This window comes from Epithele typhae (genome assembly GCF_022376455.1).
Source record: "Epithele typhae strain CBS 203.58 chromosome Unknown BXZ73scaffold_6, whole genome shotgun sequence".
NCBI lineage: Eukaryota > Fungi > Basidiomycota > Agaricomycetes > Polyporales > Epitheliaceae > Epithele > Epithele typhae.
Window position 1 is genome coordinate 546,960 of NW_025954197.1, and position 14,875 is coordinate 561,834.

Below are 14,875 nucleotides of genomic sequence, written 5' to 3' on the forward strand. Positions count from 1 at the left end.
CATCTGAGAAGGGGGAGAATAGAGAGGCAAAATATGTAGGGCGAGGACGCCGTGTGGCACTGGCATGGGGTGACCCTGTGACCTGTGACAAAAACCCCCGCCACGCCGCCACCGTCGGAGTCGGAGTCGGAATCCTAGGACCGCCACTGGTCGACAATAAGTCGACAACCCTCGCCTTCTCTCCCCATTCTACGACCTAAATGTATCGCTTTTGGGAATCCCCGGAGCCGTCTGTAACTGTGAGTGTGGCCATCTACGGTAAATACGCGTCGTAGACTCAATCGATCAGACCTACTCACTCGAATTATACGGACAGGCGATCCCGGGATGGGGATGTCCATTCATCAGACGCTTCTGGTATGGCTTTTTTGAGGATCTAGACCACCTAATGCTCATATTTTCTTTGCCAATAGCACTGTTCGCCCTATATACGCGATGACAAGACACGGGTCGCCATCGATGGAAATGGCCATCGTTCCTCAGCGTTCCACGGATGTTGCACTCATTGTCTGCGACAGGGCCGCCAAGAAAAGCGGTATCAAAGCCCTGTTAGACCGAGTTGCACCTTCCCCGCCGTCTACATGTTTTGTTTTCACCAACATCGGCCTACTTTCTCCTGGTTGTCCATCGGACCGCGCGACCAAAGTCTTCCGGCTGAAAGCCGTAAAAGAATACACTCTAGGAGTCGACTGTTTCCCAGTGGATCTGACTACCAACGAAGGCATCAACGATCTGGTGAACTACATCGGTACGTATACGACTTCATTGAAAGGCGTCCGAGTCCTCTCACACGTTCAATGGTTACTAGCCGGGTGCAAGGGCGACACGATCCGGCGACCTCATTTTTCCTTCAGAGATTTGATGATCGACTGGATCTCGTCTATCTTTGCATTGCCCGTCAGACAGGTTAACTCAAATGCGAGTGATATTATTAGTCTTGCGATTCGTTCTCGATGTTGAAACACCTTCACAGATCGATAATGAGGTCGATGCATTGCTCAAATCAGATCCTGCTCGCTTGAAAAACACAGACCTCGACGTTCAATGGGCGGAGGACCTCAAGCGGAGGTTTCATCTGTCACCTTCGACTTCCATGACGGTTTGGCGCGTCTCCCCGTCCCTTGTCATGAAGAAGTTTGATCGCTTCGAAATCACCGCGATGGACTTTGTTCGACATGGAACGACCCTTCCGGTCACTCGAGTACGGTCTTCCAACGACAGGCGCTGGATGTTCACCGAGTACATCGACGGCGAGACGCTGCTCGACTGCTGGGACAACCTCAGCATCATCCGTCGCTTCCGCGTGGCGTGCACTCTGCGCCTCTACCTCAAGCAGCTCCGCTCCCTGCCGCGACCTCCAGGACTCACAGTCGGCGAGCTTCAAACCGGATACACCTCCAGCTTCGTCTTCGGCGACGCCTTGTACGCGCCGTTCCCGTCCCTCGGCCATTTCCGCCGCTTCTGCAACTACGCCGCCTCCTTCGGCTGGGTGCTCAGGATGGACGAGTTCCGGAGATCCCATCCGGGCGTGCCCCTCCCTTCGCCCCCTCGTCCCAGCATTGACTGGACTCCGGTGTTCACCCACGGCGACCTTCACCGGTCCAACATCATATTGGACCGCCAAGGAACGGTATGGATCATCGACTGGGCGGAGGCTGGATTCTTCCCGCGTTGCTTCGAGACTCTGGTAATGCCGTGGGTCGAGAGCTCCTTACAGATCCCTACCTCGCGGGTTCGTCGTGGAGGGGATGGGTACCGTTCATTGCGGGTTCTATGACGGACGAGGAGCTTACGTATTGGTATGCGGTCAACGGGGGAATTCGTTACGCTGATCACGGTGTCAAGGTGCAATAGGGTGTTCCAACGTACTACGGGGAGATCAATCGAGGTGAGTGAGGCGGAGGATGGCGTGGTGGTCCATCGGAAGACGATTCGTGTGCGCAGGTCCGCTTCGGTTATTGCTGGGGCATGGCGGGGCTGATGGAGGGGTTCACCATAGATTGGGTGCCGGTCCTACCCATATAATGAATCAGTCCATATTCGCAAGACGGATGACGCTGCGTACACCTTCACTCCCCGCATCCACGGATGTGCGATCCATAGTGGAAGCTAGAGGGTTTACTCCTGAGGTATGTCTGGGGATGGAGAGTCGAGGTGGTCGTGGGAGAGAGACGTTACGGCCCCAGAGACGTGTCGAAAGGCTAACAAAACGACGGGAAAATACGGTCAGAGACGGTCTCTGTCGCACGTGGTGGTGGTGGTGGTGGTGACAATTTCTGAAGTTAAGTACGACCTTTACCCTGGCGAGCGTGAGGTCCAAGAAAGCGTAGTATTCCTACAAAGCTCGTACATGACTTTTATACAGCACGTTTGAACGTGCGTGCGCTCGAGAGTTCACTGCTTCTTCGCGAGATACACCTGCCACCACTCCTCGAACGGGTTCCAGCCGAGCCCGCCGGAGCCCTCCATCAGGTCCTGCGTCTCGTGCACGTACAGCTGCGTGTTCTGCGGCCGGACCGTGCCTGCCTGCGTCCCCATTCCCCTTCCTTCAGCATTCCCGTCTGGAGCACAGGAGGACGCGAAGGAGCGTACCTTGGGCGGCTCCGCGTCTGCGACGATGTGCGCGTGCGGCAGGCCGAGGATGCGCGCGAAGACGAGGCACATCTCGTACTTCGTGAACGGCTCCTCGGCGGAGTAGTGTATGATCGGCGGGACGACCTTCCCGCTCGGGAGCTCTGCAGGACGGGACGCGGGAAACGGCGTCATCGGGTGCACGCAAGGCGCGAAGAGGGGGCGGCGGGAGACGCACGGATGAGCCGGACGAGGAAGTCGGCGATGTCGAGCACGTTGGTGGGGTAGCGGGTCGCGTAGTGGTCCATCTTGTACGTCTTTCCACTCTGGTCGGTGACGACGTCGAGGAGGATGTTCACCGCCGTGTCCGAGTTCTTCTCGGCGGGGCCGTAGCTGCCCGGAGGAAGGGTGCGTGAGTGCTTGGGACGAAACGCTGAGAGAGGGGTGTGGCTGACAGGACTGGGACTCGCAGGACTATGGACTGAGCGCCGGTGACGCCGAGAACGGCAAGCTCTCCGTCGCGCTTGGTGATACCGTAGAGGTTGACGGGGCTAGTTGCCGCAGAGGGTGTGTATGGAGGTGACGTACCGTCGAAGACGTAGTCTGTCCGAGAAACGAGTGAACTCAGAGGCTTCGACAGTATCAACATGCATACCAGTGGATATGTAAACGAGCTTGAACTTGAGCTCCTTGGACAGGGTGGCCAGGGTCTCCGGGACAGCGACGTTGATCTGTGGAAGTGCTCGATGAGGCGGCGCACTGGCGGCTAGCAAGGTGCTGCACAAACCTTCCGTGTCGCATCTGGATCCTTCGCAAAAGGTCAGCCCGTCCGCTCGGCACGAATAACGAGTGCTACCTTTTCCGCGACGTCCGGTCGTCGTTCAGCCGCGCAGTGGATTACCCCTGCGATTGCGAGCGGATAATGGTCAGCAATGATTAGCATGATGCACGGTTCAGCATATGGGGTGATCAAAACGCACAGTCAGGTTTGAACTCGCTCAAAACACCTTTTGTTGCGGAGGCGTCGAGGAGATCTAGCTTTCTGAGCTCGCCCTTGGTTCGTGAGTGCGCAAGGCCGAGGACATCGAGACCTGCGGCTTTGAAGGCCGCGAAGACTGCGGATCCGAGTACGCCAGAGGCGCCTGTGAAGAGATCGGATCAGCATCCGCAAGTCAAAACCTCGACGAGTGGTCTCCCACCAGTGACGATCACGCGCATAGTGTGCGTTTGGTACTGATGCGGAAAGAGCGACCGTTGGAAAGGTGGCAGGCCGAGACCATCCAACCCTAGTCGGCGATGCGCGTGGCACCCACGTGGACCGCGCTGAGCACGCCATGACGTCACGCGTTGCGCGCTCCTATCCTCCCACTCCTCACACCCCCAGTGCCTGTGCAATATAAAGCGACTCCCGCTGCGAGTCTCCCTTCTAGCTTGCCCTCTGATCAAACATCGCCATGGCCTCAGTGAACACCTCCTTCGGCACCCAATCTCCTCCTCTCGAGTCCACACCTGGCGGCGAACAGCCCCTCGGTGTCTCATCCATTCGTGGCGACAAGCCACAAGGCGTCCCTGATCGGGAGCAGCGTAAAGGTGCGGACTCCCGTGCAAAGATCCAGAGCGTTGTTCAGATGTGTACACAGGCTATTTCAAGGACGAGTCGACTTCTGCAACTCAGCAGTCAGGCAGCACTGAAAGCGAGTTCATGGCACCTCAGGTGAGGAGCGAACGCATACCCAGCGACGGCATGGAGGACCGAATCGCCTATCGCAGAAGGTTGGGAAGGTCAAGCAAGATTGAAGGCGAAGTGTCGGTCGTTCAACCCAGCATGTTCTGTCAGTTATGATACTCGCGGAGTTGTACATGTAACTGTATCCTGCCTCCCGCAGTTCATGGCGTAACTGTCGCACTATTTCCCAGATTCATTGCGTTGTGACCGAGAACACCGACATTGGCATGGGTTTCGGCAGTTGCGTTCGTTGAGTAAGATCAACATAGAAGCACGGTCCTGAGAACATATCATGTTAGTACCCACCGGTTCTGCGGAATTGACGCAACTTAATACTGAACTCATCGCCGAGCGACCGTCAGTGGCATCCACAATGAAACTAAATCCAGTCTCGTCAGCTGGCCTCTCTAGATATAGAATCCACGCACTCCTGGAGGCCTGGCGTGTGCCGTGCCGTGCGCGGGTGGGCGGGACAAACCGCGGACGATTTGGAAAAGACTCGGAGGGCCCGTCGAGCGGGTGGAAAACGAGTTCTTCGGTTGTCGGGAATTCGAGATCTGAGCGATCTGAGCGCGAAGAGCGATGATGGTGGGAAGACGAAAGAGCGGCTGGAGTAGTACACGCAGGTCAGCGCTCGGCTGGACGTAAGAACCTGCCTCGCCGGCGCCGACACTATGGTACTAAGCTTAGATGCAGATGTGTTTGTCTGAAAGTCTAGGCTGCTATCAGACCAGTATAAAACGGACGAAACCGAGACAACGATCCAGCATCGACTTACTCCCTTCGACACTCCTCTCAGACCAATGCATTGCATCCTGTTTTGCATCTGCCTCGCGGTTGCTCTGGGAGCATACGCCGCCCCTGTGCCCGATGGTAGCCTTGGTGGGTGCCAAACTGTGCACACCGTTCCGATATGTTGGCTGAATATTACTCTGCGCAGACGGAACGAATGAGTCCCCGAAGACTTTTCGCGCACGTAGCGAACTCGTGTCCGTGGAGGCTACAGGTATTTATACGCGGCAGCCTGTCAGCCTGTTTGAGCTGTTCTGACCATTGCCTACAGGCCACGTGGGGATTAGGCCGGACGCCTGGGGCCAAGAAGACCACGAGTCACTGTAATTGGCACTCACAGAGAATATTAATGTACCAGTTCCCCTCGGAGCGTTACCTGGTGTAGTAGTACTAGTGTAGACGAACTAGAGCTCCCACAGGCGCTAAAGTGACTGATTAGATTACATGATCGCAATGAAGATCGATCGGAACTAGCGCCCGTTCTTGTCTCTTCTTCCCCTTCCACTCCGTCCAAACTACCCCGATAACTCTCCTATTGGTTACCGTTCCAGGTATAGAGAGTTTTTGCACATGGTACAGTGGTCACTGCGGAGGCGTCTGCGATCGCAGGCGAACGACGCCTTCTCGCTGAATGCCACGACAACCGGGCCAAAGTTGGCTACTGGTCATTTGGCTGCAGCGGCGCAGACACTTGGGTAAGTGCTCCACCGAATGAACCTTGATATGTCCCTGCCACCCCCGAATTTTATCACGTCTCTAGCCAGTAAGGACGACAGAAGTGTAGATTTTAAGGCGACGTGGGACAGATCGATTCTGCGCACTGGACGGTTTCGCTCGCTGAGTATTCATATTTGCGCGGCACCAGTGCGGAACAACTGAGGCGCCGCCTCATCAAAGCAGCGTATTCCATCAAGCTTCCACCACTGTTTCGCCAGCTGGGAGCTGTGGTGTCAGAGCGGGAAGACTGAGCCGCCATCCACGTCGCATTGCGTTATGTTCGTCTCTGGGGACGACTGGAACTGTAACGACACCCATAAAACTAGGCGTCCCTGTCCTCGTCCCATTCCCTCCGTCTTCGAACGGTTTCTTTCACCAACATGAACTTTTCTCGCGACATAGCGGACCTCGTTGGCTTTGCTCTCGAGGCCATTGCTTGGGGTGCGTCTCACTTTGTCCAACTCGACATGATCACGCTCAAAGAACCCCTTTCAGGTGCTTACGCCGTGCTATTCGCCGGCTTTTTAGTTCTTCACTCGCACAAACGTCAACCCTGGTCGGTTATTGAGATTGTTACTTGCATTTTGTTTGCAACGTGCACGACACACTTTGTCCTCGAGTTTCACCACTTCGTGACGGCTCTGGTGAGTCGCCACATCTTTTTTGTTTGTTTCCATGAAGATGCTGATATTGCTCTAGGAATCTCAAGGCGTGCCTAGTTATTCGGCGGAGACTAACCCCCTCTTCGGCGCCGACATCCTCATCTCCGTTTGCGACCTATTCGGCGACTTCATCCTCCTCTACCGCTGCTGGGTCATCTGGGGACGCAACTACTGGGTCATCGTGCTTCCCAGTCTGACCGCTGCAGGGGGTCTCGGTACGTTCCGTTGTCGTCCACGCTCGAGTACTACGTCAACTCACACCTCCATACGCAGCCTGCATTGCAGGTTTTGCCCACCTCGTCCTCGCGCTTGCGCCTGGGGAGCTCCCACCCCCGGCGATGATCCCGCTCGAGACCGCCGCATACGTCCTTCCGCTTTGCACCAACGTCCTCACCACCGGCCTCATCCTCTACCGCATCTGGTGGGCGAGCCGCCTCGGCGGCGGGCGCGCGATGATCGCGAACACGAGACGCATCGCGGTCGGCGCGATGGCGGTCGTCGTCGAGAGCGGGCTGCTCTACCTCGTCGTCCAGCTCATCTTCGTCGTCCTCGTCGCCCTCGACAGCGACGGGCTCGACATCGTCATCGGGCTCGCCGTTCCAGTCTATGTGAGTCGTTCGACGTTCGGCCTCGGACCCTGGCTAGAAGTTCTCGGCGCTGACACGGTGAGCAGGGGATCGCGCCGACGCTCATAATCATTCGCGTCGCGCTCGGGCTGTCCGTGGAGGCGATCACGAGCCCCGACACAGTCGGCAGCAGCAGGCTACTGCTGTCGGCGGAGTCCGCAGGCCTCTCCCGCGGGCAGAACATGGGACCCACCGCGAGTTCGCTCGGAGGTTGTACTAAGCACGACGGCAGCGAGATGAAAGCGTTATCTTCTAGCGCGGTGCACGTTTTTTGACACAGAAGCGGTTTCATGGCAACTCCACACTCTCCGGGATCGGATGTACCTTATGCGGATTTATCATGATATCAGAACGGAGAGGCTCTCAAAGCGTGCGCTCAAGAATAAGGCTGTGGGCGGGCACGAATCAACGAACGATGGATCGCGTGCTCAGCTCGAGTATGCGGTACGGGTGGGAAACGCGGCGCCTTTCACCGTGGCATGTAACAGCTTCGACAGCGAAACTCAAACTTTCTCGACTACGGAATCATTTACCAGCGGGGAAACTACAACTCTTGTTGAACTTACGCACTGCCTCGCGATCGCAGACAGCACGACGGCTCCCGCGGCCGCCCTATCTTATGTTATGCGCAGATGTGATGCATGTCGCCTTGCATCTCAGTTCTCACAACCTGGCGGGCATAGTCCGGCGCACCATAGTGCGGACCGGGTCCAGCCGACTTAAAGGGTGGCTCGGCGATCGCAGCCTGGCTTCGCAGCGGGTGCAACTTTGAACTGCCCCTGCCGCTGTGATACACCGCAAGCTGCGTGGATGTGGTCTGCGTCGCCTTGGAATTCCCCTTCTTCTCCCACTGGGGCGATGACTTCGCTACGTGACAGATATATAACGTGCCGGACCAAGTGCTAGTATGATAGTACATAAGAGCAGGAGCTCATGTCGTGAACGGCACGATCCCTGGTAGTACTAGACATGCACTTCTTCGCCATCCTAGGTCTTGGTCTTGTTGCCTCTGTTCTCGGAGCCCCCATCATTGATCGACGTGGTATTGGCAGAGCCACTTCAGTCACCCTCTGTGAGTTGTCAATGAGCCTTCTGAGTGTGTACTATATCCACGGAGAGCAGCGCTTACCTGCGTCATTTTACAGTGCCGGCGATCCCCAAGATGCCCACGAGTGTTCCAAAGGTCGAGGGAGTGATAAGAGCGGGTGAGTTTATAGATATGTCAAACATCATACCTGAGTCCTCACACCGTCTTCAGACGAGGTGGGGGGTGCTTGGGGGCAGTGAAGATTTGGTCGAGAGCCACAGTTTGATCTGTAATGATAGGTAAAGCAGAGAGGGTTCGTACAGTCTTCGTCGTACACAGGGAACCGGGAATGTATGGCAGTGTGAACGATTCCGTTCGTTCAATCACGCTATGTGGGTGGACTGATACTACTCGACTGAACCCACGCCTTACAGCCCCATGCTCGCCGACGCCTTCGACCCGCGAGGACGCCCCTTCTCTCCGCCCTCACCCACCCTTCAAACGTCGCGCACTCTGTCCCGGAGGCGCACTCGTCTCGCGCGCAGATGCGCGCCGTCGCTCCCGAATGCGAGCTCGAGCACGGACCGCCGCCAGCCGCCTTAGTAGCGTGAAGTTACATTCGCGACCTGTTGGTGGGCTCCGGTTCAGAAGGTATCAAGGCCGCTCCTGAGGACCAGGAGGAGTTCAGTCTGTGGCACAGCAGCATCCGGTGTGATCAAGCGATGTGCATACCATGTTGCTGGAAGGAGGTCTGGTCCGCGCAGATCGAGTCGCTCGCGTGGCATGATGGGCTTGGTCACGCCAGGTTGCTTACTCATGTCGGGCGCCAAGAAAGCCTCTTCGTACCGGCCCGGGGCCCATTAATTGGTGTCGGCAGGTTTGTCTACATCGGAAGCTCACAGACAAGCCCACTTAGTCACTTTTGCCATACGGGCGAACGACTCAAGAGGAGGTATGTTATTTTATGTTCGCGTCGTTCTGATTGGCTCACTGGTCGAATTGCGGCTACATTGAAGTCAACAGTAGGTCATAATTGAGTTTCCTGACGCGTCCCAGCTGCAGTGTCACTCCCAACTACTAGAGCTGTCTACTAAGTATGGACGCAACGCTGCCACATTTATCTGCTACGGCTTGCTGTGGTTAGCGTGAGCATTGTCGGACAGCATCGGAATATGTGGACGACGGTCTGTCAGTTCCCGCTCAGCCATTGCAAATGGCTGAGAAAGCGATGGGGATGGCCAAGGGATGGCAACGAAGGGGTCAAATTCAGCCAGGGTATGTTCATTGCTGCTCACTGACTTCATACAACTATCGTGGCCGAGCTTTCCTTCAAAAGTACAATAACAGCACTGGGCGGTTCACTGTTTTGATGCGACACTGTACGCATTGACCGGTCGGAACTGGCATATCAAATCCACGCACCAACGCCGCCTTCCGTCTTATGCATTTCATCCCCGATATTGGCTCTGTGTGGTCATTCGAAATGCGCCCGGTGTCCGCTCGTCAGCTCTACAACGTCAAAAGCACTGCGTACGTACGCTTCCTGAGGGATATATTTATACTCTGCCGACCATCGACTTGGTGCAACACAGACGTCTCTCACACCCCCCACGACAAAGCCAGCATGGCGTACAACTACCTCTCTGCGCCTGACGCAGAACTCGCCCCAATGCTTGAGTCTCTGTCTGGACCAAACCTCCCACCCGGCTTCATCAAGTCGGATGTCAACGCTTACAGGGCCATCGTCCACGGCTTTGAGAAGTCTGCGAACGAATCCCAAACCCCTCCTGGTCAGCTCGTTTCTGCCTGGCTTTGCTCATAAGCTGATACCCACCTACACACAAGATTCCGTCATAGTAACAGAGCACTCTATTACGGTCACGGAAGGGTCAATCCTGGTGCGCACCTATCGACCAATGGATCTCCTGGATGGGAAGTTACCTCTTGTTGTTTGGACGCATGGCGGAGGTACGTACATCTCGAAATGCACGTGGATACTCGAGCTCACCGCACATGTCAGCACTCGTTTTTGGCAACCTCGACAGCAGCGACGGAGTGTGTCGAGTCCTCGCTCACGATCTCAAATTGTCGGTAGTCAGTGTGGAGTACAGGTATACATCTTTCCAATCATCTCCATGCTGCTCTCCTCAGTCTTCTGTACAGACTGGCTCCGGAATTCCCTCATCCCATTCCGTTAGATGATTCTTACGCCGCGCTGAAATGGGTGAGGGTATTGTCGCTCCTGCGGCCTAGTGCATGTACTGATCGCCTGGTTATCCCCTCAGGCGGTCAAGAACTCCACCACGTTGGCCGCAGATCTTTCGAAGGGCGTCATCGTGGGCGGCACGTCTGCTGGAGCCTATCTCGCTGCTGCCATGGCGCAGCGCGCGGTCGCCGACCCCTTCTTCGCTGCCCACGGAACGAAGGTCTCCGGCCAGGTGCTCCAGATCCCGATGCTCTGCCACCCCGACGCGTTGCCCGAGTGAGTCCACCTCGCACAAACGGCCCGGCCGGTCATGCACATAGGCGGCGCTAACGACGCCGCGGGCAGATCGGCGAACTTGACCTCGTACGAGCAAAACGCGGAGGCCCCGATTCTCTCCACCAACACCATGCGGGAGACGTACGGTGGGTGGATTGTCCCCGGTCGTTCGCGCATCTCGGCGCACTGACGCCTCGCGTTTTTTTGGGGACGCGCAGACCTGGTTCAAGGGAACCCGTCGGACCCTGAGCTTTCTCCACTCCTCCGGCCGTCGCTGGAGGGCCTTGCTCCCGTGTACATGCAGGTCACAGGGCTGGATCCCCTGCGCGACACTGGACTGGTGTATGCGGAGCGCCTCCGTGAGGCCAACGTTCCCCTCAAGCTTGATCTGTAGGTCCTGTCCCCCATTCTACTTTGGCACGTGTTGATTCAAAATTCGGGAACGATAGCTATCCGGGTGCACCGCACGGATTTCACGTTATGTTCTCCCAGACCAAGCTCGCGCAACGGTGGGCGCGAGAGAGGATGGAAGGGGTGCGGTGGCTTCTGGCTCAGGGAAACGCGTGAGCATGACGGCGAGAGTGGACATGGAATCAGCGGGAAAGAACGATTCGAGATATGCACGTAGATTACAGGTAGTCGCTGTCTATGACAACTCGGACGTCGAGAGGAACCTGCGGAGACTTGAAGTCGCCATGAGGTTCACCAACGACGGGAATCTGCAAGCCGTCGATGCGCCAGTAGATCTCCTTTCGCACGCCGTTCTTGTCCACCGCAGAGAGATGTGGAGGCGTGACAAGAAGGTCGTGATGACTTGCTCTATCGCGACAGAATGAGTCTAGTCGCGAACGCGAAGAAAGCTGTGAAACTCACTGATCTCCATCTCGGCGAACTTGAAACCACTACATGAGATGCTTCGTGAGTACACACCGACTAAATCGACCAATATACTTACATGCACGCCCTGCCCCCGCCGAGGAACGTCATTCTAGTCGCACGAGGGTTATCGCTCTACCTCCTCGTGATAAGATGAGAGGCACTCACATTGTAGCGTATACCCCCGGGCACTTCACGCCTGCCTTGTATCCTGGCGCACCATCCAGGCTCTTCTCGCCGTCATCCGCCGCTTGTCCCAGCACCAGATCCACGCTCCGTCCCTCTGTGAGCTCAATCCGCTCTCCCGACGCGGTCAACCACCGCTCCGGCCTCCACACATCCGCGTCGTCGCCCCACACCTGCTTGTTATGGTTCGCGCCGAGGATCGAGATGACGAGACATGCACCGCCTTCACCTCCTCCCCGCTCGCGTCCGTGAGCGGAAACTCGACGGGGAGGGCTGCGTCCCTGGTGCACGTCCGATTGATCATGTTCGTCGGCGGGTGCACGCGCAGGGTCTCGCGCAGCACGGCGTCGAGGTACGGGAGCGCCATGAGTGTGTCGTATGGCAGATGGACACTCTCCCAGGGGCCGTCGTGCCCGCTCGCCGCGGCGTGGGCGAGCTTTGCGGCGCGGATCTCGGAGCGGAGACGAGCTTGTGCCGGTTGGTCGCGGGAGAGGATCCAGAGGATGCGGCTGAGCGCGCTCGTGGAGGTTTCTTGGCCGCCGAGAAGCATCGTGCTAGTCGAGGAAATGAGGCAATGGTGCGCATGGGGACATGAGGTACCCACTTGATTTGTCCGGTCAACTCGACGTCTGTGAGCCTCTCTACTTCGGACGTAGACACGTTGGCTTCCACTACATGGCCAGGTCAAGACCGTGCGCATGCAGGACGAGTGGGACTCACACATGATCGCCATCAGGTCTCGCTGCTCGCTTGCTCGCCCCTGCTCCATTGCTTCGCGTTTCTCCTCTAAGATCTTCTTAGAATATCGCTCCATTGTGTAGCACATCTCGCGGATCTGGCGAAGCGGAGGCAAAGGCAGGCAGTCGACGAGCTTGTTCCTCCAGAAGGGGCTAAGGTTGCGAATGGCCTACGGAACCATCGGGCGCAGGAAGATAGTCTTCAGCCCAACGTGGCTTCCGTGGACATCAGTTATGAAGACCGTATCACAAGTATGTGTGGACTCACGTTACGAATGGCATCCACGTATTTGTTCGAGTTTTGAGGGTCGAGTGCGCCAAAGTTGTTCCCCAGCACCTCCTGCCCAACGTACTCGATCGTCCCGCGACCCATCCACGGATGCAAATCAACCTCCTTCGCCCCTACGCTCGTCTCAGCAGCAGCAACTGGGACGAAGACGCACACGCTCACCTCCGATGGGTGGTACCTCCGCCATACTCCCACGGAGAAGCTCGTCGGCGATGGGTTGAATCGTGGGGCGCAATTCGCGCATATCTGAGGGGAGAAAACGGGATTGAGGATCTGACTCTGCTTTTCCGTGCTGTTCGCTTGTGCGTCGCGTGTGGGGGGATGGATCTTCGAGAGGACCAATATGACGAACTCACTGTCTGTGGATACCAGACCCTCGTCGACCGGTAGTTGGTTTGTCCTAGGCTCATGAGTCCCTATGAGTCCTCCGAACGAGAGTAGACGGATCATTTGAGAAACATTTCCGATTCATCTTGGTCCCTCACGACGGCGTGATGCAGCGCTCGATTGTCGAAGATAGAACGTTGCTGAGACTGAAATGGCGAGACTGAAGATCGGCGTTGTGAGCAGCGAACGCGAGACGGGAGGACGCACCACAAGGACGTCATAAATCTTCAGCACGCCTCCATATCGATGAGATGGAAGGTGTAGTCATGCGCGTCTTTGAAGAACCGGTGGAGATTGCTTAAATAGACCAGATGCGTGAGTTGGAGAGCAGGTGGTGAGGTGAGAAACGCGGAACAACCGAGGGTGTGGCGCGAAGACGGGAGGGCCAGCGCCTGTTCTCCTACCACCACGGCCTCTCACTCACCGGTCAACCAATGCTCCTTCTCCGGATCTCGCACGAGCGACAGGACGCTCGGAGGAGTGCGCCTAGGTAGCAATCTTTAGACCAACGCTGCGACCAGGACAGAACCGAGCCAAGCCGACGGAGAAGCCATTGCGGTATCTCAGCGCCCTTGGAAGGGTACCGTACCTCGCCAAGGCACAGATGGGACTTGAGCGCAAACTTTGGGAGTGCGACGGCACACGCCCTCTCTTCTTCATCTTGGTCGTACTCGGCGTCTTCGGTGAGTGACGTGTGCTCTGACATGGCCAGAATAGTGCGCGTATTCAACGCTGCATTCTCCGATCCGGCCGGGGTCCCAGAGATCTGAAAATGCGTTCAACAGCATCTAGATCATGCTCGAAGCCATCGTATGTTCTGGTCAGAGGTGTTTCTACGGTCGCCGCCCTTGTCGGATCGTGGACAACCCCACCCGTAGCTTTGGTCCGGTATAAAGTTCTGTGAGTTCGGTCCGTCTCCGATCTCAGGTGTCTTCAGATGTCTTCAAAAGTCATTCGGAACTACGACGCCCGGTGTTCCCGACGTGAGCGTCAGCCAAGGTTTCTGATACATCTCCTCGTGCAACAAATTGCACCCTCTACATATCATTCGAGGTCCGCAACGCACTTAACGCGTACTGCGCACATCGTAGCGGCGGCCGCTGATTCGACGTCATAGCAGAGCGACTACGCCCCGACGCCTCGCACGGCATCGACAATAAGACGAGCCTCTGCCCAAAACATCCACCAAGTTCGGCGGGAACGCGAGCAACCGCAGCATGAGCTGCACGACCAGATACAGCAGCCCGCTTTTGACGACACCGACTGAGTCCACATCAGACAAGAAAACTCAAGGAAAGTGGAGGATAGTAGTCCCTGGCAATGTGCACATGAACTGACCTCTGCCTGTCTAGGTGGGATGATTGCGGTAGGGCGGTATGCGCGTCTATGCATGTGCTCGACAAACTTAACTTTCAGTGCGGCCGCTGCGGCATCACGCACGACGTTCTGAAAGATGAAGCTGCCATCTTGAATGACCCCATCTTCGAATCCCGAGCCCTGGAAGCGCTCCTGAAGAGTTGTGCTCCTGCATGGCAGTACCCCAGACTAGTATAAAACACGCCGCTCAGAGTGCTCAAGAGTATCAGTTACCATCTCAACAACTCCCTCCACAATGCGCCTCACCATCCTCTTCGTTCAATTTGCTGCGCTCATTCTCGCTGCGGCAGCGGTCGCAGTGGAAGGCGGCGCTGGTGAGTCAGCAGCGCCTGCTGTTCCTTTCGCGGCCTCAATGGCATAGCTGATCTTCGACGACACTCGCAGAGCCCAGCGCACTCAAGGTTGCTCCAATTCACGCGG

At 56.7% G+C, this 14,875-nt stretch overlaps 7 protein-coding genes across 7 annotated transcripts; 5 read left to right on the forward strand and 2 right to left on the reverse strand.

Moving 5' to 3' along the window:
* Positions 1-459: 459 nt before the first annotated feature.
* BXZ73DRAFT_98121 (uncharacterized protein) lies at positions 460-2,025 on the forward strand (the record flags this gene model as incomplete). Its single annotated transcript, XM_048027601.1, has 4 exons — positions 460-748; positions 809-906; positions 974-1,732; positions 1,945-2,025. The coding sequence occupies 4 exons, from the start codon at positions 460-462 to the stop codon at positions 2,023-2,025; spliced, it is 1,227 nt and encodes a 408-aa protein (XP_047881208.1).
* A 369-nt stretch (positions 2,026-2,394) lies between these two features.
* On the reverse strand, positions 2,395-3,789 carry BXZ73DRAFT_98122 (NAD(P)-binding protein; the record flags this gene model as incomplete). Its single annotated transcript, XM_048027602.1, has 9 exons — positions 2,395-2,526; positions 2,593-2,735; positions 2,810-2,964; positions 3,027-3,174; positions 3,227-3,302; positions 3,359-3,379; positions 3,428-3,474; positions 3,552-3,713; positions 3,771-3,789. The coding sequence occupies 9 exons, from the start codon at positions 3,787-3,789 to the stop codon at positions 2,395-2,397; spliced, it is 903 nt and encodes a 300-aa protein (XP_047881209.1).
* A 236-nt stretch (positions 3,790-4,025) lies between these two features.
* On the forward strand, positions 4,026-4,368 carry BXZ73DRAFT_98123 (uncharacterized protein; the record flags this gene model as incomplete). The annotated part of the gene is made up of 3 exons (XM_048027603.1): positions 4,026-4,161; positions 4,212-4,285; positions 4,342-4,368. The coding sequence occupies 3 exons, from the start codon at positions 4,026-4,028 to the stop codon at positions 4,366-4,368; spliced, it is 237 nt and encodes a 78-aa protein (XP_047881210.1).
* Positions 4,369-6,186: 1,818 nt separating this feature from the next.
* On the forward strand, positions 6,187-7,369 carry BXZ73DRAFT_41550 (uncharacterized protein; the record flags this gene model as incomplete). Its single annotated transcript, XM_048018792.1, has 5 exons — positions 6,187-6,247; positions 6,302-6,450; positions 6,506-6,683; positions 6,742-7,076; positions 7,142-7,369. 5 exons carry the CDS (start codon positions 6,187-6,189, stop codon positions 7,367-7,369), a joined length of 951 nt encoding a protein of 316 aa, XP_047881211.1.
* A 694-nt stretch (positions 7,370-8,063) lies between these two features.
* On the forward strand, positions 8,064-8,732 carry BXZ73DRAFT_74918 (uncharacterized protein; the record flags this gene model as incomplete). The annotated part of the gene is made up of 4 exons (XM_048022122.1): positions 8,064-8,166; positions 8,240-8,299; positions 8,421-8,434; positions 8,556-8,732. 4 exons carry the CDS (start codon positions 8,064-8,066, stop codon positions 8,730-8,732), a joined length of 354 nt encoding a protein of 117 aa, XP_047881212.1.
* A 1,013-nt stretch (positions 8,733-9,745) lies between these two features.
* Positions 9,746-11,170, forward strand: BXZ73DRAFT_88171 (Alpha/Beta hydrolase protein; the record flags this gene model as incomplete). The annotated part of the gene is made up of 8 exons (XM_048024856.1): positions 9,746-9,911; positions 9,967-10,089; positions 10,142-10,232; positions 10,285-10,345; positions 10,407-10,603; positions 10,673-10,749; positions 10,822-10,993; positions 11,053-11,170. The coding sequence occupies 8 exons, from the start codon at positions 9,746-9,748 to the stop codon at positions 11,168-11,170; spliced, it is 1,005 nt and encodes a 334-aa protein (XP_047881213.1).
* A 62-nt stretch (positions 11,171-11,232) lies between these two features.
* Positions 11,233-13,784, reverse strand: BXZ73DRAFT_74919 (cytochrome P450; the record flags this gene model as incomplete). Its single annotated transcript, XM_048022123.1, has 12 exons — positions 11,233-11,441; positions 11,477-11,505; positions 11,559-11,591; positions 11,648-11,838; positions 11,886-12,219; positions 12,270-12,336; positions 12,386-12,572; positions 12,671-13,018; positions 13,048-13,107; positions 13,286-13,314; positions 13,503-13,564; positions 13,663-13,784. The coding sequence occupies 12 exons, from the start codon at positions 13,782-13,784 to the stop codon at positions 11,233-11,235; spliced, it is 1,671 nt and encodes a 556-aa protein (XP_047881214.1).
* Between the last annotated feature and the right edge of the window lie 1,091 nt (positions 13,785-14,875).